This window comes from Protobothrops mucrosquamatus, unplaced genomic scaffold, assembly GCF_001527695.2.
Source record: "Protobothrops mucrosquamatus isolate PMUCROS unplaced genomic scaffold, P.Mucros_1.0 scaffold233, whole genome shotgun sequence".
Taxonomy (NCBI): domain Eukaryota; kingdom Metazoa; phylum Chordata; class Lepidosauria; order Squamata; family Viperidae; genus Protobothrops; species Protobothrops mucrosquamatus.
Window position 1 is genome coordinate 564,847 of NW_015386584.1, and position 27,725 is coordinate 592,571.

The window sequence follows — 27,725 nt, forward strand, 5'->3', positions numbered from 1 at the left end:
TCCTTTGAAGCCAGTTGCAGGAAATAAGAACATCATGTCCGCAATAGGGTGAGAGAAAGACATGGAAATAGTTCAGAGATTGGGCCATTAGCTGAAGCCTAGAAGATCCTGAGAAAGCAGAAATTAGAAGATTCTAGTGGTTCAAAATTTTTGCCTTTCCAGAAACCTGGAACTAGAATTGACTGCATATTATTGTGATTCTGGAAGCGTCAATCTATTGATGATTTAGTGCTCCATTTGTTTAATCTCTATTATAAAATCGTTTCTGTCAGAACAGGGAAAACTGGAATATCTTGAAGTGCTGATTTAGTCTTATCCTTCTATGCCACACATCAAGACACAGAACTGGCAACTTAAACTAGTAGAAATAATTAATTAGTTGGGAAGAGTATTTCTTCTTTCAAAGCTACAGCACTAGAGTATTTTGAATATGTTTTGGCAGGGGCAAGCAGGAACAGGCTGTTGCAAATGATGCACAAAATTCTTTATAGTCCCAAAGGTGGTTTTTCAGGAAGCAACTGGACTTTCTTGTTTTTTCTTTGAAGACTTTTCACTTCTCATCCAAAAAGCTTCTTCAGGTCTGACTGGATGGTAGGGAATGGAAGGAGGTCACTTGCATTCTTTTAGAGTGTCATTGAGACCATTTGGCGGTTTATATGTGTCCTCAGGGTCACCTAAGTAGTGCAAATGTGGTGTGGAGCCTTCTTGGCTGCAGGATGTTTTCTGCTCTGTGTTCCTTCACTGTTGAAGACAGGCACAGGCTGTTGGGGATGAATCTGTGTTGTCAACATCTCAAACTGACTCTTTAATGGCTCTCTAAAAGAATGCAAATGATCAGCTATCTGCAAGGAATATAAATCCTTCCATTCCCCACCATCCAATCAGAGCTGAAGAAGCTTCTTGGATGAAAGTGAAATGTCTTCAAAGAAAAAACAAGAAAGTCCAGTTGCCTCCTGAAAAAGCACTTTTGGGACAACCACGACTGGATGACTGAGAATCTCCATAGACAAAATTCTTCATAATATTGCAGTTTAAGATTTTAATGCATTGTTGATGATCCAGTTTGCTCAGCAGATTCAACAAATCTGAAGATTGGGATGCTTTTAAAGATTTTAAACAGGGTAGGACAATAGTAGTCCTCCATGAAAGAAGACAAATTTAAAAATCCTATGGTAGTAATTTGGAAAGGCAGACTAAAGAAATTTTGAATATGTATGCAAGAAATTATACTTAATGTCTTTAGATGGCTAAGATGGAACTTCGTCAATTACATGCTTTTGAAATGGAAGACCCATTAATGTGTATTAAGGAAACTTATTGGGAATGGAGGAAAAAACCCAAATTGTTTATTGCATAAGCCATGCCAGTGGTAGAATTCATTTTTGTAACTGAAGAATTTAGATTACTGTGATGTTTAAAACAATATAAACATACCATGCCTTCTTACCTTCAGTATCTATGTTACAGATGCTACTTCCCCCTGCTTTATTAACAATACAGAATATGGCCTGCAATTGTCTTTAGATAAAAGATTCATACTCACCCTCTCCTGACCTGCTGTATCCCAGATCAGAAATTTATGAAGCTCATTCCCACAAGGAACTGTTTTAGTCATAAAAGAAGCTCTAAAATTTGCAAGAAAAGTTGCACATTGTTTAAAAATAAGCAGAGTTTACATTAAATTACTGTGCATGTATTTAAGAAAACAATATTTTTCAGGAATCTAATCTTCACAAGAAAACAAAGCATTTCTCCTTAATGTTTTGAGAAATAGCAAACATTTTACAGATATTTCAGGCAAGCTAAAAGTTAAACAATGATGCATATATGTGCAGCACTATTTTTAAATAGGAAAATAAGTTATTGTTTTCTAGAAAGAATGCACATTTGTAAAATTTGAGATACTAGAAGAATTAATGAAGATGAATGATATAGTAGCCACTTAAACCACACTATCCTATCTTGTTAAAATGTGATGAATTACAAAATGAAATTGTTCTTTCAAGTGAAGCAAATACATGCCTAGGAAATTTCAGCTGATCCATCCTAAATATTATAATTTGATTTTCAGTAACATTCAAGTAGATAAGGAGAGATTAAGTAAAACAGTAATCTTTATTCTAAGCTATATTTAATTCTAAGCAACAACAACAACAACAAACAGACAGATTCATTTTTTTCCCTGCATGGTAGTGTTTAAGATTTCCTGCATAAATTATTATCATCATCTAGATAATTATTTCCCACTTTTCAATTAATTATATAACAATATAAATGGAATACTAATTGTAATTGGACAAAGGTCAAGTCCAACGCTTTTAGTTTGTGGATGCCTAAGACTCACTGTTCTTATCCCTCCTGTTTAACAATGAAGTGGTAATTAAAGCATCATTAGGCAGACATCTTTAGTAGGTTGATGGTACTCAGCTGCATATTTCAACGCCTGGTTGACCAGTGTTGCTGTTGTCACAGAATCTGGAAGCTGTTGAGGTCTGGATGGGAAGGAACTGACCTAATTCTGACAAGTAGAAGTAACTATAGCTTTATGATTTTTCCAATATCAGATATTTCTATCTTTAGTTTTGAATAAAGTTGTATTTTCCATACAAAAGTGGTTTGTGATTTGGCAGTCCTTCTGAACGCACAGATCCTGCTCAAAGAATAGGTGGTGACTGTGGCCAGGAAGTCCTTTGCACATATTGACCTGATGTGCCAAGTACCCCTTTCCCTTCACTGGAAATTTCTTCTCACAATCACTCATGCCTTAGTCACATATACATGGGAGTGCCCTTGAAGCCCACTTAGAAGCTTCAGCTGGTCCAGAATTCAATGACACAAACTGTTATGGGCCTGCCTCAAAACACTGATGTAACATCTCTGCTATGTGAGCAGCACTGGTTACCAATGAACTTCTGGATGCAATCCAAGGTGCTCATTATCGTCTGTAAAGTTCTTCAGGGCACAGGGCCTAGTTATTTGAGAGATTGCCTCTCTGTCATTGTTTTCTGCCCTTGCAATACTAAAAACAAGTTCTGTTTCTAAAGTAAAAACAAACTTTACTGTAAACTCTGGTACATCCATTTGATATACTATATATTTGTTTCCTTCCCATTGTTTTTTTCAGCGACAGCGGTTGCTTTGGACAGTTGCCTAGATTCACTATTGAGCCTGTCAGCCTTAGAAATGTGAAGTATAAATAAATAAATTTTAAATGAAAAGCACTTTTCAAAAACTATGGGTTTAAATCAGAGTCGTCAATGATTTACAGAAAAAAAATGTTAACTATACATCCAAACCTTCTGGAGAGCCATAAGAAGTCATCTTATGGCATAAAGAGACAATTTGATATAGTGGTTAAAACATCAAGTTAGAAATTGGAAGGCTGCTTAGGCATGAAAGGCATCTGGGTGACTTTCAGTCCAACCCACCTTACAGGGTTGTTGTTGTGGGAAAAATAGGAGGAAGGAATATTAGGTATATTCACCACTTTGAGGTATTTATAAAAAATAAAAGCAGGATAAAAACATGTAACAAATAAGTGTAATTGTAATAGGCGAGATCAATCCTGCTATCCACTTTTCAGAATTTTAAGAATGGGAATGGGAATAGGAGAATATTCCTCTCATCTCTACCCTTAAAAATATATAATCCCCTACCCCAAAATAGGCCTAAATTGCTTGGTTTGGGTAGTGTTGCGGAAATTGTAGGAGCTCAACAAACAAATTGCAGAAAAATTTAAGTACTTTGCAGTTGGCGTTAATAGAAGGTGGTAACATGATCACTCAATAACATTCCATGTTAACCTAAGGACAGAATCTGTAGTACCTATACAGCTATCTTGAATAAAGAACTTTCCCTACTTTAAATTACGAAAGAATTCATTAGTGTTTATTTAGCTTAACTGTACATGGTACTTACCCAATAGTAGGGCTAATATTGTGGTCAAAATGATCCTGAACAAATCGACAAACTATACTTGATTTGCCAACTCCAGTATCCTAAAATTTAAGAAAGGAAGAATCAGCCCAAGATTGTCCTGAACGCTCATCTATAATAATAATAATAGTAAAGTTGGAAGGGACCTTGAAGGTCATCTAGTCCAATCCCCTGCTCAGGCAGGAAACCCTATACCATTTCGGACAAATGGCTGTCCAGTCTCTTCTTAAAAACTTCCAGTGTTGGAGCATTCACCGCTTCTGGAGGTAGGTTGTTCCACTGGTTAATTGTTCTCACTGTCAGGAAGTTTCTCCTTAGTTCTAGGTTGCTTCTCTCCTTGATTAGTTTCCACCCGTTGCTTCTTGTCCTGCCTCCAGGCGCTTTGGAAAATAGCTTGACTCCCTCTTCTTTATGGCAACCCCTGAGATATTGGAACACTGCTATCATGTCCCCCCTCGTCCTTCTCTNATCTTTGAAAAATATAGTTCAGTGGTTCAGAGATCACATTTGCTAGTTCCTTGAGAACCTTGGGGTGTAATCCATCTGGTCCTGGCGATTTGAACTCGTCTAGGCTGGACAGGTGCTCACTTACTATTTTCTTGCCTATCTTAACTTGTGTTTCTATTCTGTTTTTTATGGCACTATTTTTGATAGGTTGGTCTGTTTTAAATGAAGAAACCCCTAGGTATAGGGTATATTTACTTAAGAGGCTGAACTCTATTTTGTAAGTAAATGGCTGAAGGAGATCAGAATATGGAAATGCTGCACCATTAGCTCATCCAGTAATAGGGGATCTCCCGAAGCAGTTGCCAAAATTTTCATAATTAGGCCCAAAATAGGTGTGTGATGGGGAAAGTCAGATAAGCACAACTTTCAGTCTCAGGAAATAATGCATCAGACTAGCATTTGACAGAGATGAGAGAAGGTATAAGCAACAAACAAACAAAAAGAAATTTCATTTGAAAGACTTGCCTGGATATAGGAATCCAACAGATTCTGTTCTATCACAAAATTCCTCTATTAGTATTATTGTTCTTCCCATTAATTCTGAATACATACCTTCTCTGCCAACCAACATTGACCATGTGTTAGAATACTGACTTTTGCAGAGATGATTATTTTCCAAGGCTAAGGTAGTTGTATTTTTAAATATATTTAAGACCAATTTAAGAGAGCCAATTTGATGTAGTGGTTAAGGCACATTAGAAACTAGAAAACCATGAGTTCTGGTCTTTCCTTAGGCAGAAAACCAATTGGGTTACCTTGGGCCAGTCAATCTCTCTCAGCTCTAGGAAGAAAGTAATGGCAAATCACTTCCAAAAAATATTTCCAAGAAAACTGCAGGGGCTAGTCCAGGCAGTTGCCAGGAATCAAGATTGATTCAAAGATACACACATGTGCACACAGACCACAAATTTAACAAATTCTAAATAGTAATTCTGGCAAAATATTATTATCAAATTCAACATATTCCATTGATATCTTATAAGCTGTTGAAATGATTTGTACATAATTTATTTTAAGATCTTTGGGGTCCATACCAATGCAGCCTGCATGCTCCATTCATGTATTAATTGGAAGTACTGTAGATGTATTTGTCTGACTCTACGAAAATCTTTAGAAAGTTTGGCAGATAGATTGGGTAAAATTTAAAACGTCTGTGTGGAGCAGGCAAGAGTCTATTTTATTCCTTTGCTAATAATCTAGTCAATTCCTTAAAATTAAAGTTGATGGTGTTCCGTTGAACCATGCCTTTTGCTCATTTCTAAGAGTGAAATACTCACTCTGTGGCATATTGTGTACTATGGATTAATATATACTTTTGCACGTATTCCTTTCCTGTTGCTATTCTTCACTTTTCAAACTTAGGATAGACAACATTTTATTTAGATGGGACAAAACAATGTTTAACAAATCAAAATTCAGATATGTTCAATTAAAGTGTTGCAAGTTCACATTTTTTCTTTCTGTAATCAACAATTTGTTTCATTAGATAAAATTAGCCTTGCTCCAGAATTTGATAACAAGTAAAATGGCTAATATATTTATCCTAAAAGAAATTACTTATACATAGGTATCAAGGATATAAAATTTCCAGTTAAACATAGTATGAATATTTTAGATGTAATTCAAACTGAAAAGATGTAGCAAATACCACTTATGCATTCTGTGCATAATTGTCAATATGGAATCTTGCTGCATCCATGCAGTCACTTATCTTGCCACAAGTGAAAGCTTTAATAATAATAATAATAATAATAATAATAATAATAATAATAATAGTAGTAGTAGTAGTAGTAGTAGTAGTAGTAGTAGTAGTAGTAGTAGTAGTAGTAGTAAAGTTGGAAGGGACCTTGGAGATCATCTAGTCCAACCCCCTGCTCAGGCAGGAAACCCTATACCATTTCGGACAAATGGCTGTCCAGTCTCTTCTTAAAAACTGCCTTTAAACTAGAGAGCTGCCTGTCTACCTGTTCTGCTTGTGTTCTTGATTCCTTCACTTGCTCAGGTATGTGGTATACATGGAGATGTGTATGTAAAGTGTTAAGGAAACATGTTATGTATGTAAAATGGTAAAAGAAGAGCCAATAAATACATAAATAAAGAATTACATTTCCTCTTATTGCCATTCCAAAAAAGCATTTAATCATTATCAGCTGACTGGATATCAGCAATTGTACAATTTCCTCCCTATGATTTTAACCACATTTCCAAGTTCTGCTATGCTCCTTAGAGAAAGTGCCTGAACACAGCTGTCAATAACTGCAGCTTGCAAACTGACTATTTTTATTGCATTCAAGGACAATTCTAGAGCAGTTATTGGAAATAAAGCTTAAATGACTGCCATTCATGATCTTTCTCTAACAATGTAAAAAATCTTTACTGAAGGTTATCCTTGGGGATAAAGAGAAGAGGGAAAATGGCTTAAAATTAGAGTTCCTTTTGCAGAGGTGGGGAACTATGGCCCCTTTATGACTTGTGGACTTCAACTCCCAGAATTCCAGTTCTGGGAACTGAAGTCCACAAGTCATAAAAGGGTCATAGTTCCCCACCACTGCTTTATAGGATAGATTTTTAGGATATTTTAAATTGAAATATCTTCCTATTGCATCCTATGCATTAATTTCAGTCTGCAAAAGTATTTGGATTATATTATTTGATGCAAGGAAAAGTATATTTAAACTATTTTATGCAGTGTGAAAAGTACATTTAAATAAACAAAAGCTCTGTGTAGAGAAAATTATTATAATAATATTTGAAACAATATTGAGCAATAGGCAATAAAAGTAAAGTATCATAAAACTGCCCAACTCTAAAAAATTTCTGCACAAAATGTTCTAGTCATCTGACATGATCCCAATAAAGATTCTCTGATAAATATTCTGCAAACCAGCCTATTTCCACTTGAACTTCTGATGGCTAATTAACTTATTAAATGGCTTGACGTTGAAGAGTTTTCCATGTTTTTCTTTAGAACCATGAACATCAAAAACAGGCCAATAAACCTTTTTTTACTAACGTACTTGTATTATTGTTCAAACAGTAAGCAACTGATAGATGGCTTCCCACTAATGTACTTCTGATTTCTTGGATTTATAGGTAATCCTCGCTTAACTCTTCAAAGTTTTGTCGGACTTTTAAAAAAGCTACTTATGACCTGCTCTTGAAGTCACGAGTGCTGCATACCCCTGTGGATCGTGTGATTGCATTTGGGGCGCTAGGCAACTAGCTTACATTTATGATCAGTTGCAGTGTCCACTGGATATGCTGGATTCACTTAACAACCATGGGATTTGTTTAATTATTGTGTTATGCTTTATGATCCTGGCAAAAATGGTCAACTTATGAACAAAAAAGGTGTGGGGAGGTGTTGTTTTCACTATTTGTATATTGTGGTTTAGTTTTTTTGTAAGCAATCCAGAGTCACTGAAAGTGAATGAGTGGCCATATAAATTCTCATAAATAAATAAATAATCACACTTGCAGTAAAAATAGTATGGTCAGTAAAAACTTCTATTTATGTAGCATAGCTGTAAAATTATGTACTTTATTCCTTTATTAATTAGGAGTCCTCAACAACTCAGTTCTAATAGTTCCTAAGAACTTGGTCTAATTTAGAAAGATGTTACAAAAAGTGACTGCCTTCATGAACAGTAATATCAATATACTATGATTAAAGTGTGTTTTCCTAGACTAAATTTTATTTAAATTTTAAAAAATGTGTACCCAGTAACTACTACTCCAAGAACAAAATTGTTTATATTCTGAAGAATTATACAAGCTTAGTATCCTGTTGTTTCTGTCTTAAAAAATACTTCTGAATCTAACTTTACTATTAGTGTTTTTTCTAAGATATTAGCCTTTCAAAATACTAAAGTGATAGCCCTATGCAAATTAATATGTAATATGTTCTGTAAAACCTAAGTAGATATTAATTTAATAAATTTCATTTCGCTTAAGAAAGATCAAAATATGCTGTTTCTAAATAAAAATACTGAACAAACTATCCTTATTTTTTTATGAAACACATTTTTACAGAAAAAGTGTTGGATTTACACTCAGAAAATAATGTTCAGCACTGCATTAGTATTTTTATAAAATATAATATTTTTCAATTTGAACTTTGCTGAGACAACAGAAGTATAAAAAGATACAGAACATTTTTGTTTCCTTTAAATTTGAAACATTTTATTTTATTTAATAAAAATACATCTCAGTATTTAAATAAAATGTATGAGGAATTATGGGGAGCTGTTTTCCTCCAAATGGTCTTAGGCATCTGGTTTAAATAATCAATAGAAAAAAATAAGTTATGTGGAATGAAAATTCATCAAAGTTAATGAAGCTAAGTACAGATTTTCCATTAGTCTGCAGAAATGAAGCAGATCACCATGCCAAGCAAATGCATATTTGAATATATTAGAAAGAACAGTGTTGATTAAAGAGGGGAAGTGCTGTTTCTTTTTCTCTACAACTATTGTCACACATTCTGTTGAATCAGTTGTGTACAATACTATTATACTCAAAATTTAGTAAAAGAAGAAAGAACGCAACACCAATTTATCTAGAACAAATTTTGACAGGCAAACCTTGTCTCATGTTCTTTGATCAAGCAAATTCCTTAACAGATTCTTTAGTTATAATATACCTTGATTCCAGAAAAAAAATCCGACAAAGTATACAAAGATACTGAGATTAGCTAAATTCAATTCAGGGTGAATGGTTTAAAAATGTAATGCTACATACTTGGCTTAAAAACTGAACTGAAAAAATGCTCGTCAATAGTTCTTTATCAGATTGGAAGAAGGCATTGAGTGGAGTGCTATAAATTGAAATCCTAAACTCTCATTTCTTTAACTTTTAAATAAATTACTTGAATGAAGAGGTGGGGGATGTGTTTATCAAATTTGCACTTGACATAAAGTTGATAAGATAGCTAATAATAAACAAATAAAATTAAAACAATATTGAGAGATATTGAGAGAAAATTGGCAGAACAATTAAATTTAAGAGAAACAAATGTTACAGGAATCAAAATATTGGGTAAAGATCAGGGGCAAAATTACTTGTGAAAAACATCTTAGAAGTTCATTACAAATTAAGCATGAAGGACTAAAAACTAGCTCGAGGACTGAAAACTAGTTCCATGAAGGGAAATTAAAAGTATTGGGCCTATATAGCCTTGAAATGTTAAGCCACACATAGGTAATAAACCCAAGAAGCAAGACCCACCCAGATATAAAAAATATAAACTTGAAAACAATAAAAGTCCCAAGCAGCAAGTCAATTAAGATGGTAAATTTTTAAAACACTGCCTGTCTCATATCAAAAGAATTCCTCTACCTCATGGGTGTCAAACTCGCAATGTCACGTGACACGTTGCGACGTATCGTGACTTTTTCCCCATTGCCGACAATGGGGTGGGTGAGGTTTTGACGGGGCCGGCAGTTTGACACCCCTGGTCTACCTGCTTCTCACAGCTTGAGATAGAATATAGTAATACTGAATGATCTAAAAGAATTTTGCATAGACAGTAGCCAAGATCTATTTTCTATCATTCCAGATAGTCCATTCCTGACATTAAATACAGAGCAATAGTGACTCCAATTATCCAGAGAAATAGCAAGATTCTTCTTCCCTGAATGTACACAAATAGAGGCAAGAAAGCCATCTGCTGTGATGTTTATATTTTGACACCTACCCAGAGAGGGGAATAGGACTCCACAGTCAAAATTCCAATTCCAAATCTATGAATCTATACCTACAAAAAATGAGTGGTAATCCTTATACATACATGTAACAGGTGCTTCAATACAGTATATAAATAAATATAAATGCCTCCACATCAATAGGCTAGAGTTGGTCTAGCAGGCAACCCATCTCATCTAATCCCCACTGTCTACAACGGTAATTTTATATTGATTTGCTGGGGTGACTGTCATGACAGGCTGGGCCACTTGATCTTTTTCTTTGTTTTACAGATTCAATAGTGGAAATGTAATCTATTTCTTTGTATTTGAAAAACAAGCCCATCAAAGAAAAAATAAATCGTATTTATTTTCTTGGCATAGGTGGGAATGGAGCAGAAATAGGAGAATCCAAGAGCAGAGACTAAATTAACTTCAGTGTGAACAGAACATCTGGCTGTATAAATATAACAAGGGTACTCTCTATATATTTATACATTTATACAGTAGTTGCTGCAACTTCTTAAAATGGAATGCAATCCCAAGAAAACTTTTAAGGAATTGCAAACAGTATCATGAGTGCATCCCTGCACCTTTTTTTGCTGTAAATGTGAACTGTTTATTCATAATAAATAGCTGTACTATTTTTTTTCTTCATGATGGAAGGTAAATCTAGGCAGTGTAAAAATTAAACTATTAAATCACCATGACTGTACAAAACAAGAGGAGGAAAAGAAAGGAAGAATTCCCTGGAACTAGTCTATATGGGCTTGCAAATTATCAGCTAGAAGGAATTCACCATAACACTGCAGAGAATTATTCTAAAAAGAGGATATGGTTAGCCACAAAGCAAAACTATTTTTGCTGAGTTGCATCTCATGGTGAACTGCTTTTTGTACTGAAGCAATTTCTGTCCACTTACAGCCAAAATCAGTTAAAGTGTGTAGCAATCTCTTTCTTCTCTTAGCTCAAAATGTTATCTGGTAAATACAAACCACAAAAATACCATATTTAGGACAAAACACAACACACTTAACTTGTGGAAGAGAGTGAAGGAAAGGAGAACGAGATTTCTATAGTTTAACAGTTGAAAATAATACTTCTCAAGGGACATTTCCCAACAAGAGAACATCACTACAAAAATTACAACTACCTATCTTTGAATCTGATCATTAATGCAGGTGTGGGAGTGTAGTTGCCCTACTCTTAATAACTGGTTAAAACTACAAGAAAAATTACTCCATGTCAAAATTAAACGCTCTTCACATTTTTTTTTATTCAAAAGGTTAACGGGAAGGCTACTAGACCAGCTTGCCACATGAATTACAGTTTCTGTAAGTTTTTTTATTTAATTTGATATAAAGCAGCATTCAACATTGCGAGCGCACTCTCCATCGTTAAAGAGATTCAATGGGGTTCCATCACCTCTACGGGAATCAAAACACGTCTCCCAGGAGAATAGCTATAAGCCTTTCCCATCAGGTAAAAGGACAACAGACAAAAGTAGGACGGTACTGTAACTGGAACAAATCTCGGACAAGGAGGAGGAGGAGGAAAGTATGCCTGCTTAATCCTTATTTAGTCTAACTGCCTGAGCTGCCAAAATTCCCAGAAAGCAAATCGAAAAAAAAGTAAAGTGAGCGGAAAGCCAGTCCGCATCCCAACTAGAAACGGGCCAAAAGGCAGACAAAGAAAGCTGGTTCTGCAAATCGCAGCCTTGCCAAGCTGCATTACAGCGCCCGTCCTCCCTGCGCTCGGCTCGCGCTCTCTTGTCGGTCGTTTGTGCGGGACGCTGTTTGTTTAAAATCTTCACTCGCTACCCAGAATCCACTGTCTCCTGCTCAGATCCCTCTCCCCCCCCCTCCCGTATTTTCCTTCCTTTCTTTCGGTCGCTACTCACTCCAAGCAGACAGACTTTCAGCTCTCGTATCGCCATCATCTGTTTGGGGCGTAGCGGCTTCGCATCCTTGAGAGGAGCGAATCCTCCGGTCTCTTGTCGCTGCTACCCAGTTCCAAAAACGGGCAAAGCGGCAGCAGTTGCAGCTACTTCTCAGCAGCCCCCCGGCCCTGTGCCGCCAGCGGTCACATGAGCATAACCCTCGGCTCCGGGCTCCTCCTCGCTTTCTTTCGCCGCTTTCCTCACCCAAACCCAACGCTTACAAAAGAGCTAAACTTCAGCGTATTTCGGAAGACGCCGTTGCCATTCTTAGATCGGCGCGCTGGACCCGCGGTTGGCCCTCGAGCCGTTCCAGGTTGCGAAACGAACAGAAGCAACGCTGCGTTCCCGCCCATTTTTTCTCTCCGCTCGCGTCCCGCCGGCGGAGGGCTCAAACTTCCAAGTAGAATAACAGCAGGCGAATAACAGCAGCTTTGAAGGGGGATGGGGAGGGAGAGAGTCACTGATGTGATGAGTGGACTGATTTAAAACCTGCTGGATAAAATTAAAAACAAAACAAGATGCCGTACTTTTTTTACAAGCCGTTTTTGGATTGATATTCCTACTGGCCATTTACCAGGAAGTAGATTTCAAGGCTTCAGTACACCCCTGTAAACAAAAACAAAAACACATCAAGACAGAGATTAAACCATCTAAGTAGCAATGCGTAGGATAGAATTGTTATTCCTTAAGGTTATATAGCCAATAATGCAAACATGGGCTAAGGATAGGGTTGCCAGGTCTGCTTCCCAAAAATAGCGGACAAGCGGGGGGGGGGGGGGTTTAAGTAGTAAAAAAAGTAGACTGTACAGCTTTAGATTACGTACCATTTCATCATGTGAAAAAAAATAGTGAACATAACGTGAAAAAAGTGGACTGTCCACTCAAATAGTGGACACCTGGCAACCCTAGCTAAGGAAAGCAAATTTAGAATTCTAAGCCTATCATACAAAAGCTGAATTTTGTGACCTGTATAAAGTCCATTAATTTTTCTCTAATACAATGTTTTGAAAGCCTAATCCAACCAGTTCAGTGAGATATCAAAGGGCAATAGAATTAATTCTCAGTAAACTCGGTAAACTAGGTGTTTCTAGGATTACCAAATTACAGAGTACTAAAACGTCTCCTCTTGTACCTTCAAATAGATAACACCTATTCATATCTTCACTCAGAACAGGCAGAGAAACCACAGCATCTGACAAAGCTTCCAATTACTCGTTTTATTAGCACTCCCATCTTCAACATTTCCTATCATCCCAACAATCTTCTGGTACATTGGTTTTAGAAATAGTAAATAGCCCAAAGTGACAATCTTAAACTGGGTAAATTAATTTAATTTAAACCTCTCCAGTAGAGTCCCAAGGGTGTTTTTCCAAAAGGCAAATGAACTTTCTTAATTTTTTCTTTGAAAACATTTCGCTTCTCATCCAAGAAGTTTCTGGGATTATGTTAATGTTAAAGGAATTATAATGTTTCTTATCACTAGATCACACAGGATAAGGTACAAACGTTAAGATAATCTTTGTGTACACACAAAGGATAACATGGGATCAATTATGAACAGTGTCTGTCCCTTTTTATTCCAGGAACTTTCATAACAGTCTGTATTTAAAGACCTGAGGTCAGAGAAACATTCCTAAGGAATCTCTCACTTTTCAATATGTTATGAAAAAACCCAAGTCTTGTTATCCTAATTATAGGCCCTGCAGATTTTAATTTGGAAAACATCTGAGTTTTAATTCTCTAAAAGAAATTTAAACATTTACTTTTAAGCTCAAAAAATTGCAACTTTATTAAAACAAATCAGAGTGTAATAGAGTGATAAAGCATACTACTGACTGCAAATATTTATCTTCACACAAAATATCAAAACTATATAGTCTTTTTGTAAGTACAGTATGTGGTTTGAAAATTGTAAGATTGAGATATAGCAATAATACTCCATTTAAGGCAGGGAAAGCACTGTGGGTCCCCCCCCCCAACACTTGATGCTTGCTTGTTAACTTGTGAGATTATAAATGTGTTTGACATTTCCTAGATAAACTAGGAAATCAGGCCTTCTCATGTGATATTGATGGGACATACTCTGTTTTGATAGTGATAGGATTTGTGATCCAATATTGAACATTGAAAAAGGGTTTGCTAGTATCTTTTTCCAATAGTGTACTGGGCTAGAGCTGGAGCGGATGTAGCTCCTTCTGGGATATACAGTATTTTTGTGTTTTTGGCTGGACTTACATTTATATTCTTGTTCTGTACTTTTTCGTCTGCTTATTTTTCTTGCTTTTTAAATTTTTTATACTTATTGTTATTATGCTGTGAGCAGTTTCGACTGAGGTTAAATTGAATGGATTAAATATTAAATTAAAACTGAACTGAGTGTATGAATATAGAATGATAAAATTAGACTAAGAAGCATTTGCTAAATAAACTGATATGTGGTGACCAAAGAGAAAAGATATGTGAAAAGTTAAGAAGGAAATGATCAAAACAGCAGAAGGACTTTTTTGAGACTTAGAGAATGAAATGTTTATGAGCAGCAGTCCCTGAAGAGATGCGTATGGCAGGGAGACAAATTATGAAATGCATGCAACAATGTTATCACACACATTTACATGTTTGTGTCAGAAACTGAAATACAAATGTATAAGGGTGGCATTTGTATAAAGTTGACACTCTGTCATCATTGCAGTTGCTGCAGATGGTGCTGTGAAGAAATATATTACTGGGATGTGAAAGACCCATATATGAATCTATAATATGGATAACACAAGCTGTTGGAATTAGTATACACAGAATATGTTAAGGAAATCTCAATGAAGATATGAATATCTCAAATCCATATTTCTTATCACTAAGAAACTTTTGTCAGGAAATTATTACTAGCCAGAACTACTGGGCATAAGTACACACACTGGCAAATCAAGATTCGTCTCTTCATAAGACATTAATGATCACTAGAAAAAATAAATAGAAATAGAAATATAAAAGTAGAATTCTTTATTGGCCAAGTGTGATTGGACACACATAAGGAATTTGTCTCCGGTGCATAAGCTCTCAGTGTACATACAAGCAACAAGTGATAATCATAATCATAAAATACAATCATCATAAATCATAGATACAATACTCAGTGATAGTCATAGGTTATTAAAGCAATCAACATAAATCTTAATAGGATACTAAATAAAAGCAACCAACATAAATCATGAGATAAAACAACAAATTATAGTCATAAGAATCTAAGGAAATAGATATGTATCTATTCCATACATAAAAAGTATGAAATAGGTGCATGAAAAGAAGCACATAGACCCTTGAGAAAAAATACCTTTTGCTCAGTTACTTCTGACAGCCAAGAAGCAACTCATTGTCATACTGGGATTGTGACACTTCTTTTAACAAGGGATGTAAAGCAGCCAATCATTTGCCTCTGTTCTAGTATTGTAGTTTTTGTTGCTCAAGGAAACGAAGCTAAGAGAGGCAGGTTTGTCACTTATATTCATTTTATTTATTTCTACAAAATATTATATGCTGCTTGCCTTGGACTCAAGGCTGTCCTTAATTAACTAACATTCATAATTTACAACTCCCCCACAAAAGAATTAATAACCCTCCCAAACTAGCTAAGTACATGGCAGCTCTTAGACCGCTAACACCAAAGATTCAGTGGAATAGTCTTGAGTACCTTCCTGAAGGCTATAAGGTTTAGGATATTTCACCTCAAGAGGTGAAATGTTTCAGAGTATGAAGCAGTCATTAGAGAAGAAAGGTAATTGGTCCCTATGCCTTTCACTTTATATGGAGTGGGATTTCTCAGTGGCTGGTCCCTGCATGAATGACAGGTTATTTTCTTTGCTCACAACCATTTTCTATCCCATTTCCTTGTTTCTCACATCAAGTACATAACAAATGGCTAATACTGCTTAACTGTAACACATAAACATTCTAAAAAGCAAGTCATCTGAATTTTTATAATGGTTACATTTCAGTGTGGACTTAAGCACGCTTAACAGCGTTGGGCAGGGATTAAAATATTCTAAATTAATTCAGTAATTCATTTTAAAAAATATTTTCATGGAACATAAACTGCGGATCTAATCACATCTACCCAACCTACTAGAGTGGGGAGGGCAAGGAATGCTGAAAATCCTCTCTCCTTTTGTATGGTGGTTCCCTCCCTTTGGAACATTATCCCCACAGAAATAAGATTGGCACCCAGTTTTACACTCTTTCACAAGGCGCCGAAGACCTGGTTTTGCCAACAGACCTGGGGAACCCAGAATGGGATGAGGCCCATCAAGTGGCTTATTTGATTGACTGATTGTTGTCTTCAGGGGGGTTATGGCTTTTTATTGTTTTTATGTGAAATTTTTATCTTTGTAAGCTGCCCAAAGTCACTGAGAATGAATTAGGCAGCCATATACATTTTCATTCATTCATTCATTCATTCATTCATTCACCCATTCATTCATTCCTAAATACATCCTTGAATTTGAATCTGGAACTTGCAATGGAAATTCTCTTTTTCCATACTTTCCATTTGTAGATAATTTTTAAATAAAATTATTATATTGTATTATAAAATTAGTATCCTGAGTATTCACTAAAATCTTTGGATCACTAAGTAATATTTTATATTGCAACTTGTGGGTTATAATCTGGTTACATGAACATAGAGAAATTTGTTATGGTGTTCAGCATATGAAATGCTTTTTTGTGTCATTTGGAAAATACCAACTACTATACCTTGCAATGCAAAGTGCAACATTCACCCTGTGTGAATGTCTACACTGTATGTGATTAAATGCACCTTCATATGAAAAGCTATCTAGCTCCTTAGAACTCATTATGTTATAGAAAATTTCTCCTATTCAACTTAAAATTGTCTTTCTATATGGTAATTTAAACGTTATTTCATATCCTGCATTTAGGAGAACAGACTATAGCTTATGGCTTACTTATGAGTAACCACTGTCAGGTATTTGATATATACTGTCATATCTAATACTTAATACTTCATGAGGATTAAAGTACCAATTCCTTCAATTTCTTCTTAACTTAAAATTGTCTTTCTATACGGTACTTTAAACATTATTTCATATCCTGCATTTAGGAGAACAGACAATAGCTTATGGCTTACTTATGAGAAATGGGATTCTTCATGAGCCAAAGAATCCAGACACATAGCTGTTTTTGTCTCTCACAGAAGCAAAGTCACCATCATTTTCCTCATCTTCTGGCAGGGAGTACTTTCTTCTCCGCTTCTCCGTTCCTTAAGGTTCCAAATTTTTCCTATCCAATAAGATTTGCTGTATGTCTTCCTATTAAGTCTCAAGGCCAATTTCTTCCAATAAAACCTGAAAGCACAGTATATAAATCTATACATCACTAAAACTCTTACCATGACCTTTAAGTGGGCAAAATAGTGTGATAACGTTTCAACCAAGGTACTTCGAATGGGCTAGCTTACAGAATGCTTCCAAAATCTGGGAATCATGACTCCCAAGGGAATGAAAGTTGTGGCTGCTTCAGTGCTATTGGCTACTGCTGTGCTATCAGGCTGCTGCAATCACATTATCTTCATTTTCAACATTCTGTGACAGTTTCCCAATCAGTCTCACAATCCCTCACTCCTTCCCCCATCTAGCAGCAGCCATTTTCCTGCATATTAGAAAGAGATGGGATGGGGTAGGAAGGGAAGGGAAGGGGAAAGTTTCAAGATTCCACAAGGAAACCCATTACTGAAACCAAAAGATTCAACCTTCTACGAGGACGACGTGACAAAAAACCACGGAAACCAGTAAGACAAAGACAAATCAAGAGATTTTACTACTGGGTAATCCCGTGTCCGACAGATCATGAAAGATTTAGAGAACGGTACGTGTGTAAGTGTTTTGAAAGGAAGTTCGAGTATTCAAGATACAAGAGAAGTATTAGAATTTATAGTTTCACACGTCCCTCATTATTCTGCTTAATGAATCTTCTGGGCACCAATCCAATTGTTTTTGCTTAGAAATGCATTATCTTCATCCAGAACAAATACACCTCTAATACTTAGGTCACATAATAAATTCCTGTCCAACCATCTTGCAGTTCTTGCAAGTATTGTTTCCTCACTGTTAATAGAAATGCCTTTGCTTCCTCTTCTGCTGATAGCTTTCTGGCAGATCCTTCCTTTTATTCTATGTCTTATTTTATAGAGATCACTGACAAAGTGTTTGCTTTCCCCATTAATAATAATAATAATAATAATATTAATAATAATAATAATAGTTGGAAGGGACCTTGGAGATCATCGAGTCCAACCCCCTGCTCAGGCAGGAACCCTACACCATTTCAGACAAATGGCTGTCCAGTCTCTTCTTAAAAACGTCCAGTGTTGGAGCATTCACCGCTTCTGGAGGCAGGTTGTTCCATTGGTTAATTGTTCTAACTGTCAGGAAGTTTCTCCTTAGTTCTAAGTTGCTTCTCTCCTTGATCAGTTTCCACCCATTGCTTCTCGTCCTGCCTTCAGGCACCTTGGAAAATAGCTTCACTCCCTCTTCTTTGTGGCAGCCCCTAAGATATTGGAACACTATCATGTCCCCCTTGTCCTTCTCTTCATTAAACTAGACATACCCAATTCCAGCAACCGTTCCTTATATGTTTTAGCCTCCAGTCCCCTAATCATCTTTGTTGCTCTTCTCTGTACTCTTTCTAGAGTCTCAGCATCTTTTTTACATCGTGGTGACCAAAACTGGATGCAGTATTCTAAGTGTGGCCTTACTAAGGCATTTACTTGTTCTTCACCCAGAGTTTTCTTATCTTAATGTTGAGCCAATCTGCAGCTGGTAGTCCTATTGCATTAAGCAGACATAAGCAATTTTTTTTTAAAATACCATGGCTATTTAACAATACTATGATAACCAGTTCACACATAATTTTAATAAGCCCTCCAATGGTTTAGAGAGATTTGTGAACAAGCCCTTGTAGGTGTTTCAGGGTGGTAGGTTATGAGGTTACAGTTTTTAACTATTTAAATGGTAATATGTTATTGCTTATATTGTACTTTATATATTCATTTAAATAAATTTATATGGCTGCCCAACTCATAAATACAACTCTTGGCAAATGACAAAAATTAAAAAATACAATAAGAATATATTTCACAACCAACTGAAACACAAAGTGGCTAGTGAACACCACATATACCAGCATTGTCGGTTCGTTTAGCCTGACTCTCTCCATGCATGGGAAAATAACATGGTCTTCAGGTCTTTCCAAAAGATGAGCAAAATTGGGATCAACCTAGTCCTAAGCGGTATGGTATTCCAGCATGCAGGGACAGCTTTGAAAAGACACTTTAAATTGTTTTATCTGTATTGGATGCAGTATTCTTGACAAGAGAAAGTTTTAATTAAATAAGGGCACATGGACATAATTAATGTATTATGATTTTTAATATGAGAGTGCTCCTAGACTTTCATGATATAGTTTTTGAAGTTTTATTATTTGCTCCATTTTAAAATATTGCAATCTAGATAGTTCTTAATTATACTAAACTCACCCCTCCCCTTCTTCTCTGGGATAGGTACTACAGATTACGTGCTACATAGAACAACTTGGCAAATGGCCCATGGTAAGATCGTAATACAGAAAATCTAATGATACCATACCCATATCTGATTATACCAGATGAATCTGGAGTTTCCTTCTTTTGTAAGAGGAACTGTAGGCACAGTAACGCATAATTTTACAAGAAGGTTGAGGTAGCAAATGTGGCAGTCATTAATGCAGGAGATTAAGTGAACCACTTGTTTGCGATGGGGCATTTTTGCTGAAAACTGGAAGTAAAGGCAGTTTTTGGCAAAAATATCATAAAATGTGGTGACATGATTGTACGATGCCGCAAATGGTTGTAAATGTGGGCCAGTTGCCAAGACCCTGAAATGCGATCAAAGTTCCAGCCATTAGAACTTCAGAGCCGAGTCATAAGTACCTCGGGAGATCCATCATAACTTTGACTGGTTACTAAGTGTTTTATCCATATTATAGATTATAATCCAATGTTATTGTCTCTATATGATAGATTAGAAGCGGGTGAGACTATAACATAAGCCTTACTTTACATATTAGCTTCAAAATTGCATTCAGTTCTACCCTTGATTTATCCTTATATTTCCCTAACTTCCTGTTTGTAATAGAGTGCTGACTAAAAGTAATATGATACCGGAATATTGTAACGGAAGTAAGATAAAGGTACGATGTTGACTTCGTTCAAAATTAACAAGAATAAAATTTTATGACGAGGGGGAAAAGAGGGTTACGTAAAAAACAGTTACCCTTTTACCGTAAAAGTGACTACTACACTATAACACTCTACTAGGGTCTGCACAGCTCCTACTGACCAATTTAAGTTTCTGAAGGCACTTCCTCTTTGTTATGGTCTCTGAAGAATTATTCTCCATACCCATTTTTGCATGAGCTACAAGGGTGAGCACTGGTAGATACCTTTTGCAAAGGCATTTCCCTAAGTAATTCCTGCCAAGCGCTTTCTGGTACATTTATAAAGGTAATACAGCTTCCTTATAAATACTGATTTCATCTTTTTTAAAGAGAGCTAAACCTGCTTTTTAAATAAGGATTGCATGCCCTTTGAAAAAGAACTAGATCTATTTTTAAAAAGTAGGGCTTTCTTAAGAAAGGGCTAATCTAGTGTTGCAAAGTTTGATATAAACTAGAAGAGACAGCCTGGTTCTAACAGCTGTCTGTGGATGGTTCTGCCTTCGGAACATATATTAGACCTTTTTTGCTGTATACATATGGCTGTATTTTTTTAAAACGTTGGTCTAATTCCTGGTACTGCTCTTTGCCAATACTGGCATGCCCTTGCAGCATTACCAGATGGAACTTATTCATTATCAACCACTCTTTCCTGCTTCTCCCCCCCCCCCCAACTTCTTTCATGCCTACAACTTATTTGCCAGTTACTTGGACACAGATTTAGCTCTTTCATAAGAATGCCAGACTCACAACCTGACACAGCATAGGCATAGAGCACATTGGGGTTTGCAAGCTATTAATTAGACAACCTGATAGGTAGCTAAGCATGCTACACCACGCACCTCCCTATACCAGTACTAGTTCAGTACTAGTTAGATAGAGTGATTGGTGGCTGTTTTCCTGTTGGTAGGTGATGCATGATGGAGGACTCCATCAATTCTTTTCTTTAAAGTGTTGTACATTAAAACAGCAAGGATAGCTCATGAATGAGACAGAACAGAGCTAACAACAGAAGCAGCCATTTTTTGCCAGCATATTTTTCTGCAGAAAAGAAAAATAGCATACTAATGTGGCCATATGATGCTTTAATGCTTTAATCCTATAAGATTTCAACCAGGGAGCTCCTATCTGACAATATTTCTGATCATTAGGTTATAGCAGCTATTTTTCCCTGTCAAAATATTATTTTCTCTTAAATCTCAGTGTGCTTATATATGAGCCTAAAGATTCTTATTAATGTGTCTTTCCTTGACATAGTAGTTTGCATTCCAAATCGTAGTTTGATTAATTTTTTGTACAATTTCTTGTATTGTCAAGAGATAAGATAAAGCATGAATTTGCTGCATTGTGACACCAATTCTGAAAGGTAGTTCTTCATAGAATGACATCATAATGGTTTAATCTATTTATTGCTGTGCCAGACATCAATAGCTCCATTTGCCATCTTATAAACCAAAGGGGTCACCCTACAGTTAAAATAGTGAGTTCCATTTTATCATTTCAGTTTATTGTTGGTTAAGTTTAATGCAGAATATTCTACATAGGAAAACAGTACAATATAATAAAAAAGCTTCTAACCTAGATAGGGGTTAAAAGCATCCAACAAAAGAAAAATGAAGCCAGTGACAACACGGACAATGCCAAGAGAACATCCGCTTACAAGGGGGGAGGGAGAGAGAAATGAGTGTCTGATCCAAGAAAGAAAAAGTATGTAAAGGACATATAACAACCTTCAAGCGTAATTATGAATTGGTGCCACTGCCCACCAGGAGAGACAAACATCTCAAATGTCATGTCTTTCAACCAATTTGAAGGAAGACGGGGAGACAAGGTCGGGTCCGAGTCAAGGGAAGCCATTCTCAGGACTAGAGCTGGACCCTGGGAGGGGCGCGCCAATGTGCCATGTGGCTTTTTTCGAGCTGGCTAAAGCCATCCATTCCGCATTACCGATTCCGGCTGGGCCTGTCCGGCCGGGATAAACCGCTCCTACAGGGCTGCGCCCGGCCGAGGCGGCTCTCGAGGCTGCGGTGAGTCAGTCGGAGGAGGAGAGGTGAACAGCAGAGCTGCTCGGCTTGTCTGTTTCAGGCTCGCTCGCCTGCCTGCCTTCCCTCCCTGGTGGAGGCGGGGGCAGCCGTTTGTGTCTGACTCAGACCCCTCCCTCTCCGACTCGCTCGCTCGCTCGGTTTGAGACTCTCCCGGGGACGCCCGGAAACGCGCCTGGGCCCAAAGGCCTCAAGCCAGCTGTCCTTTCCCTCAGCCCTCGCTTCTTGGTGCCCTTGCAGTTAAATGTAGCCCCTGGAACCGGGCGGGGAGGTTTGCAGGAACATGGCGGGTAGGTAGCACCTCCCTTCCACCCCAATCCTCCCCCCTTCGTCCCGTTGCGAGAGCCCCCTCCCTCGAAACAAATAAGTCCCCAAAGGAAAAGGCAGCGCGCCTGAGAGAGACCCCCCCGGGCAACTCCCCGATTTGGGTGGGGTATCTGGGCCTCTCCGCCCGTGTGCATGGACTACTAGCGATTGTGGGGAGCAACTATGGTGAAAGTGGGGGGTTGTTTTTTTCTCTCCTTTAAAAAAAAAACAACAACTATGCGTTTCTCAGTGACAGTGAGGTAGGAAGGGCTTGTGGGATTTGTTGGCAGAGGGAGGCGTCCCCCTTCCGTCTCTCTTTCCCTCGGAGTGGGAATGTGAGGAGGGGGCGAGGGCGAGGTGTGCGCTCGGGTGCCAAAGGGAGCCCGTGATGAGGCTGGGGTGGAGGGCGCCGCGCGGAGTCCCTCGGCGAGAATTCATGTTGCCTTTTGTTTTGTCTTAATCCGCCGGCCCAGATCTGTCGCTGCTCCAGGAGGACGTTCAGGAGGAGATAGACGGATGTGAGTATCCGCCGCCGCCGCCGCCTTCCTTTTCCTTCCCCCTTGCACATGGAAGGCCCTCCCAGCCCTGCTGCTAACTGGGGAGGGCCGGGGGCGGGCCCGCTTCCTTCTCACCCGGAAACTCAGGGGGTACCCCCGAGGCTTGAATGAAATGGGGAGAGGGAACCCATCTCTTTTCAAGCGCGGTGGGTGCCTTGGGTGAAATGCGGGAGGGGCAGAGAGGAGCATTGTTGACCTCTTTAATTTTGTTTCCGTGAATGGAGGGTTTGAAATCCTGGGGGCGGCCCAAGGTGCATTGTGGGAGGAAGTAGCCAGGCTCAGCTGTCCGGGCTGTTTCCCCCCAATTTGCTGGCATTTAGATGCACTATGTGGCTTGCAAAGATATCTGTGGGTGTCTTGACATCCTCGGAGGCCATGAACTGAAAACATGGGGAATGCTATGAATTTGATGGGTTGGTTGGATTAGTAGCATGGTTGCGAGTCTTTTGATGAATGCGATGCAGGTCATGTGGTGCTTCGGAGCTTCCACTTACTACGCCTTCCTTTGAAGGGGGTTGTTTATTTCTTGCCACTGAAGTTGGTTTAACGTGGAAATACAGGAATTGGTTTTCTTTGCGGTTGTAACGTTTTCATGTTTAATTTATCCCTCTACTGAGGTTGGCTGTATTCGTTTTTGGGCTAGTAGTTGATGCAGTGAAGAACAGTTTACTTTTTATAAAGAATTTTTAAAAATGTGGTAGTGTGTCTTTGACCTTGAATAATATTCAGCTAAATAGTTTTCTGGATAGAATAACTGGCTTCTACAGTGCAAACATGAAATAATTCTTCATGTACCCAAAATCTACTCTGGAGAGAGATAGAAACCTTAATAACAGATATGGGGTGGTGCAAAGCAAGAGCTGTACAGAAAAGGGGGATATCCAGCAGTGCGAATACATATTTATTTGCATTGCATTGTATTTTGCTTCTCCTGTTTTAGAAAAAATGCAAGTTAATTTCTATTTTAAATAAATTTGGTGATGGGTTTGCAGTTGGGGGGTAGAAGGGATTTCCTTCTGAGACTTTCTGCCAATTGGAATGACTATAATTAATACAAGACATATTATTTATTTAAAAATAGGTATAAGTGTTTCAAATAGGTTATATTTGCACTGTCCTTAATTTGGCATATTCTGTTAATTCCTGAAAAAGTGTGAGTATCTTTTAAAAAGTAGCAAATGTGCTAACAGTCCATGTAACAATTTTGTAGCCTTCTCCAACCTATTTACTGTCATGATATATTGGGCCAGCGGTCATATATCTGTGCCAGTACTCAGGACGGTAAGGAATTCTGGAAGTCATGGCACAACGCATATGAAGATTATTATTTATTGTGAGGTTTGGAAGATCTGTGAATTACATTATGCCTCAGAGACCTGAACTTTTTAAAGTCAGTTTGTGCATTCAGCATTTTGATATCATGATATAGAAACTTTTAAAAAAAGGCTGCCATGCAGGAGGGCTTGTCCATTTAAACAATATCAGAATCATTTTGAATCTGTCTAATCAAATATGAAATCTCAGAAGACAAAATGGCAAGATAGCTCTATGATATTCTGTCTTGTTCAGCCAGTACTCATTATAATCACCTCAATTAGCCTTTATTTATTTTCTGGACAAGTGTGGACATTTATTTTAAAAAGTAGAAGTAGAAACTTAACATTTTCCCCTCCTGTTAGATTGCCTATAAGGAATGCAAAGGATTCTTGGATATGAAATATGGTGATAAGCTGTGCAGAACATCAATTTATTTTTTAAAACAGAATCTTTTGTTTTAATGATTGACACGTGCAGGGTTGGCAAGCATAGATAAGAGTATATTGGACTGCATAGGTACTAATGGAGATCCTTGATATAATGGAAAAGTGAACTAACAATGAAAAATTCAGAAGTGATTGTACTTTATATATATCACCAATAAAGATGTAAAATAATTTGATACTATTATAAAATCTTTTTTGAGTGACTCCAATGCCATCTGCCTGGAGACATACATTGTGTGTAATTATTTCCTGGCCATTAACTCTTAGATTGAATTAGTGTGTAACAGTATTTATCTTGCAAAGTTTCTAATTTGTAAGGGCAATTTTAAGGGAAAGTAAAGTTGCTTTCTAATTGTAAACAATGTTTTAGCATTCATCTTGTACAGCTGAATTCACATTAATATTCACGGGGTTGTTTTCTCTCTTTGCTAACCCATGAAAGTGGCATTTGTCGTATGAGCTTTCATGCCTTTACTTTCTTGATTATTAGAGTTACAGTGGGAAAATGTTATCAAAGACGAGTATCTTTTAATGAGCGCTTGACGTGTTTGAATTCTATATTAGCTTCATTTCCTGTAAAAGTCGTCTTTGTGCCAAAGTTCTTCAACTGAGAACACATTATTTCTTGTTCTTACATGCTTTATTCTGAGCGTTGTACTTTGTGTGTTCCTCGAGTAGTGCAGCTGTCTTGCCCCTCTCTACAGAGACTGTAGAAACGTTCATCAAAATACTTCATCTGTACTCAGAGATTTATGGATAAAGGTAGAATCTTTACCTGGCCATAAGTGAGGCACTGATAATGCCAGTAAATTTAATTATATGTTATAAGTTGATCTCCTATAAGAGACCGGTTGGTGGGTATTTTAGCCTAGAATTTAATATGTAATTCATCGTGTTCTTAGGTGTGGCATTTCATGCCTTAGGAAGGAAGAAGGCTAAGATGTTCTCTACTTTTTCATTTGAGAGTTTGTACTGTAAAATTATTTTAGGCAAAAACAGCAGCCCAATGTCTAATGTCTAAATTATGTCTAATTGGATTCCAGTTTGTCATTTTCAAGAACACTATCTTTCCATCTTCTATTTCTCCATTAATAATCAGAATTATCAAAGGAACTTTGGTTTTTGTTAACCCTTTTCTTAGTTTGGCGGCCTCGGCCAGTCATTTTCAAACAAACTAGAAAACAGCAATTGTAAGGAAACTGTGCCATATGGCCTTTTACCAGAATTTGTACTATACATGGTCTATGAGAGAACTAGAGAGATTCTGAGGAAACATATTTTGGATGTAGAATGTTTAATTTAGGCAGAATATATAAAAACAGTAAATTCTGAAAGCTGACCTCTGTTGGAAACCAGTTTGCTACCTTACCAATTTAGCTATGTCAAAACATAAGGAAGCATTTTACAAAGCATTTTTTTAATGAATAAATTTGCCCCTGTGGTTCTGTAACCACTGGAATATTAAAATAATAGGTCATGTTTTCCATTATTACACTTTTTACAGAGACAAAGTGTATTAATTTTATTAACTTTTGTGGTCATTCAGATGATTTTAACAGTTTTCAGATAAATAGCTGAATAGGATTTACAAAATACCTAGTTTTGTATAGTAGTTATAAAGACAGGAAAGAAATCTATTATTTGTAAATAGATTACACATATTATGTACTGTTGTGTAGTTTGCATATTGATAATTCTTCCTCTTGAATCATTCTAAAGTTGCTTATTGAATTTTCAGCCCAAATTATTAGTAGTTGTTGGGTTCGATATATACAATTAATTCTTCATTAAGGAACACAATAAAAATATGCTAGACTCCTATAGCTGAACTAATTTCCCCTTATTAATGGGATGGACTGTGAAGAGCTGCAAAGAATTTCCAAAGATCTCAACATCTATCCCAGAGAGCAACTGGAAGCCCCACTATACAAATACGTTTGCTTGGCGTTTTAAAATAATGCACATCAAAATAAATAACCCTAATACTCTATCCTACTATTTGTGAGAAACCTTGGGATGCCTGCTTAGTGAAACTGTTGGCATAATATGTAACAGCTGTAAAACAAATTTAGTTTTTGGAAAGAGTTTGAAAGTAAACAGTATCCTTACTTTTAACAATTGTGTGGCTGCACTCAGAATGCTCTGTGCAGTGTTGATCCTCTTTTACCAAATTATATTGTACAGTAGGGAAAGAATTCAAGTAAAGTGTTCTAATACTGGAAGTGCTTCTCTATAAGCCTATGTTACTATGGCAAACTTCAGTTGCAATGATGTCAGAATTGTTTAAATCTCATTGCTATGATGTGTTCTTTGCCAGAGTTGCTGGGTCATCTAATGCAGCAAAACATAAATACATACACACACAAACACACACAAATTGTTGTCCATTGGCAAGAAGAATTGGTAGCATGCAGTTAATTAACTGCTAATTAACTTGTAGTTCAGAATTCTGGCTCATTATTGCAAGTGAAGCTTGCAGTGTTTGGACTTTTTAGCTTAGAACAATTAAGTGAGTGTATGATAATTACACAGTTATAGACATTTTTTTCCTCTTACTGTAATTCTAGAAACTGAGGTTACTGAATGGTGGGGTATTCATAATTGAGAAGAAGAAATAATGTTCACATACCATGTATTTAACCTGTGGGGTTGGTTTTCTAAAGATGTGATGTCATCCATCTGTTTATGCTTTGAAAATGATTGGAGGTACTTATGGAAAAATATATGCATTG

At 37.0% G+C, this 27,725-nt stretch overlaps 2 protein-coding genes across 2 annotated transcripts in view; one reads left to right on the forward strand and one right to left on the reverse strand.

Moving 5' to 3' along the window:
- RAB31 (RAB31, member RAS oncogene family) overlaps positions 1–12,060 on the reverse strand; it is a 25,966-nt gene extending 13,906 nt beyond the window's left edge. Inside the window, exons 1-3 of the mRNA XM_015814275.2 lie at positions 12,025–12,060; positions 3,919–3,998; positions 1,544–1,625 (exon numbers count right to left, since the gene is read on the reverse strand). Coding sequence (XP_015669761.2) covers positions 1,544–1,625; positions 3,919–3,998; positions 12,025–12,060 — 198 coding nt within the window. The remainder of the gene's footprint in view (positions 1–1,543; positions 1,626–3,918; positions 3,999–12,024) is intronic.
- Positions 12,061–22,522: 10,462 nt separating this feature from the next.
- PPP4R1 (protein phosphatase 4 regulatory subunit 1) overlaps positions 22,523–27,725 on the forward strand; it is a 37,252-nt gene continuing 32,049 nt past the window's right edge. The window contains exons 1-2 of the mRNA XM_015814262.1: positions 22,523–22,657; positions 23,147–23,191. Of these exons, the coding sequence (XP_015669748.1) occupies positions 22,651–22,657; positions 23,147–23,191 (52 nt within the window). The 5' untranslated portion in view covers positions 22,523–22,650. The remainder of the gene's footprint in view (positions 22,658–23,146; positions 23,192–27,725) is intronic.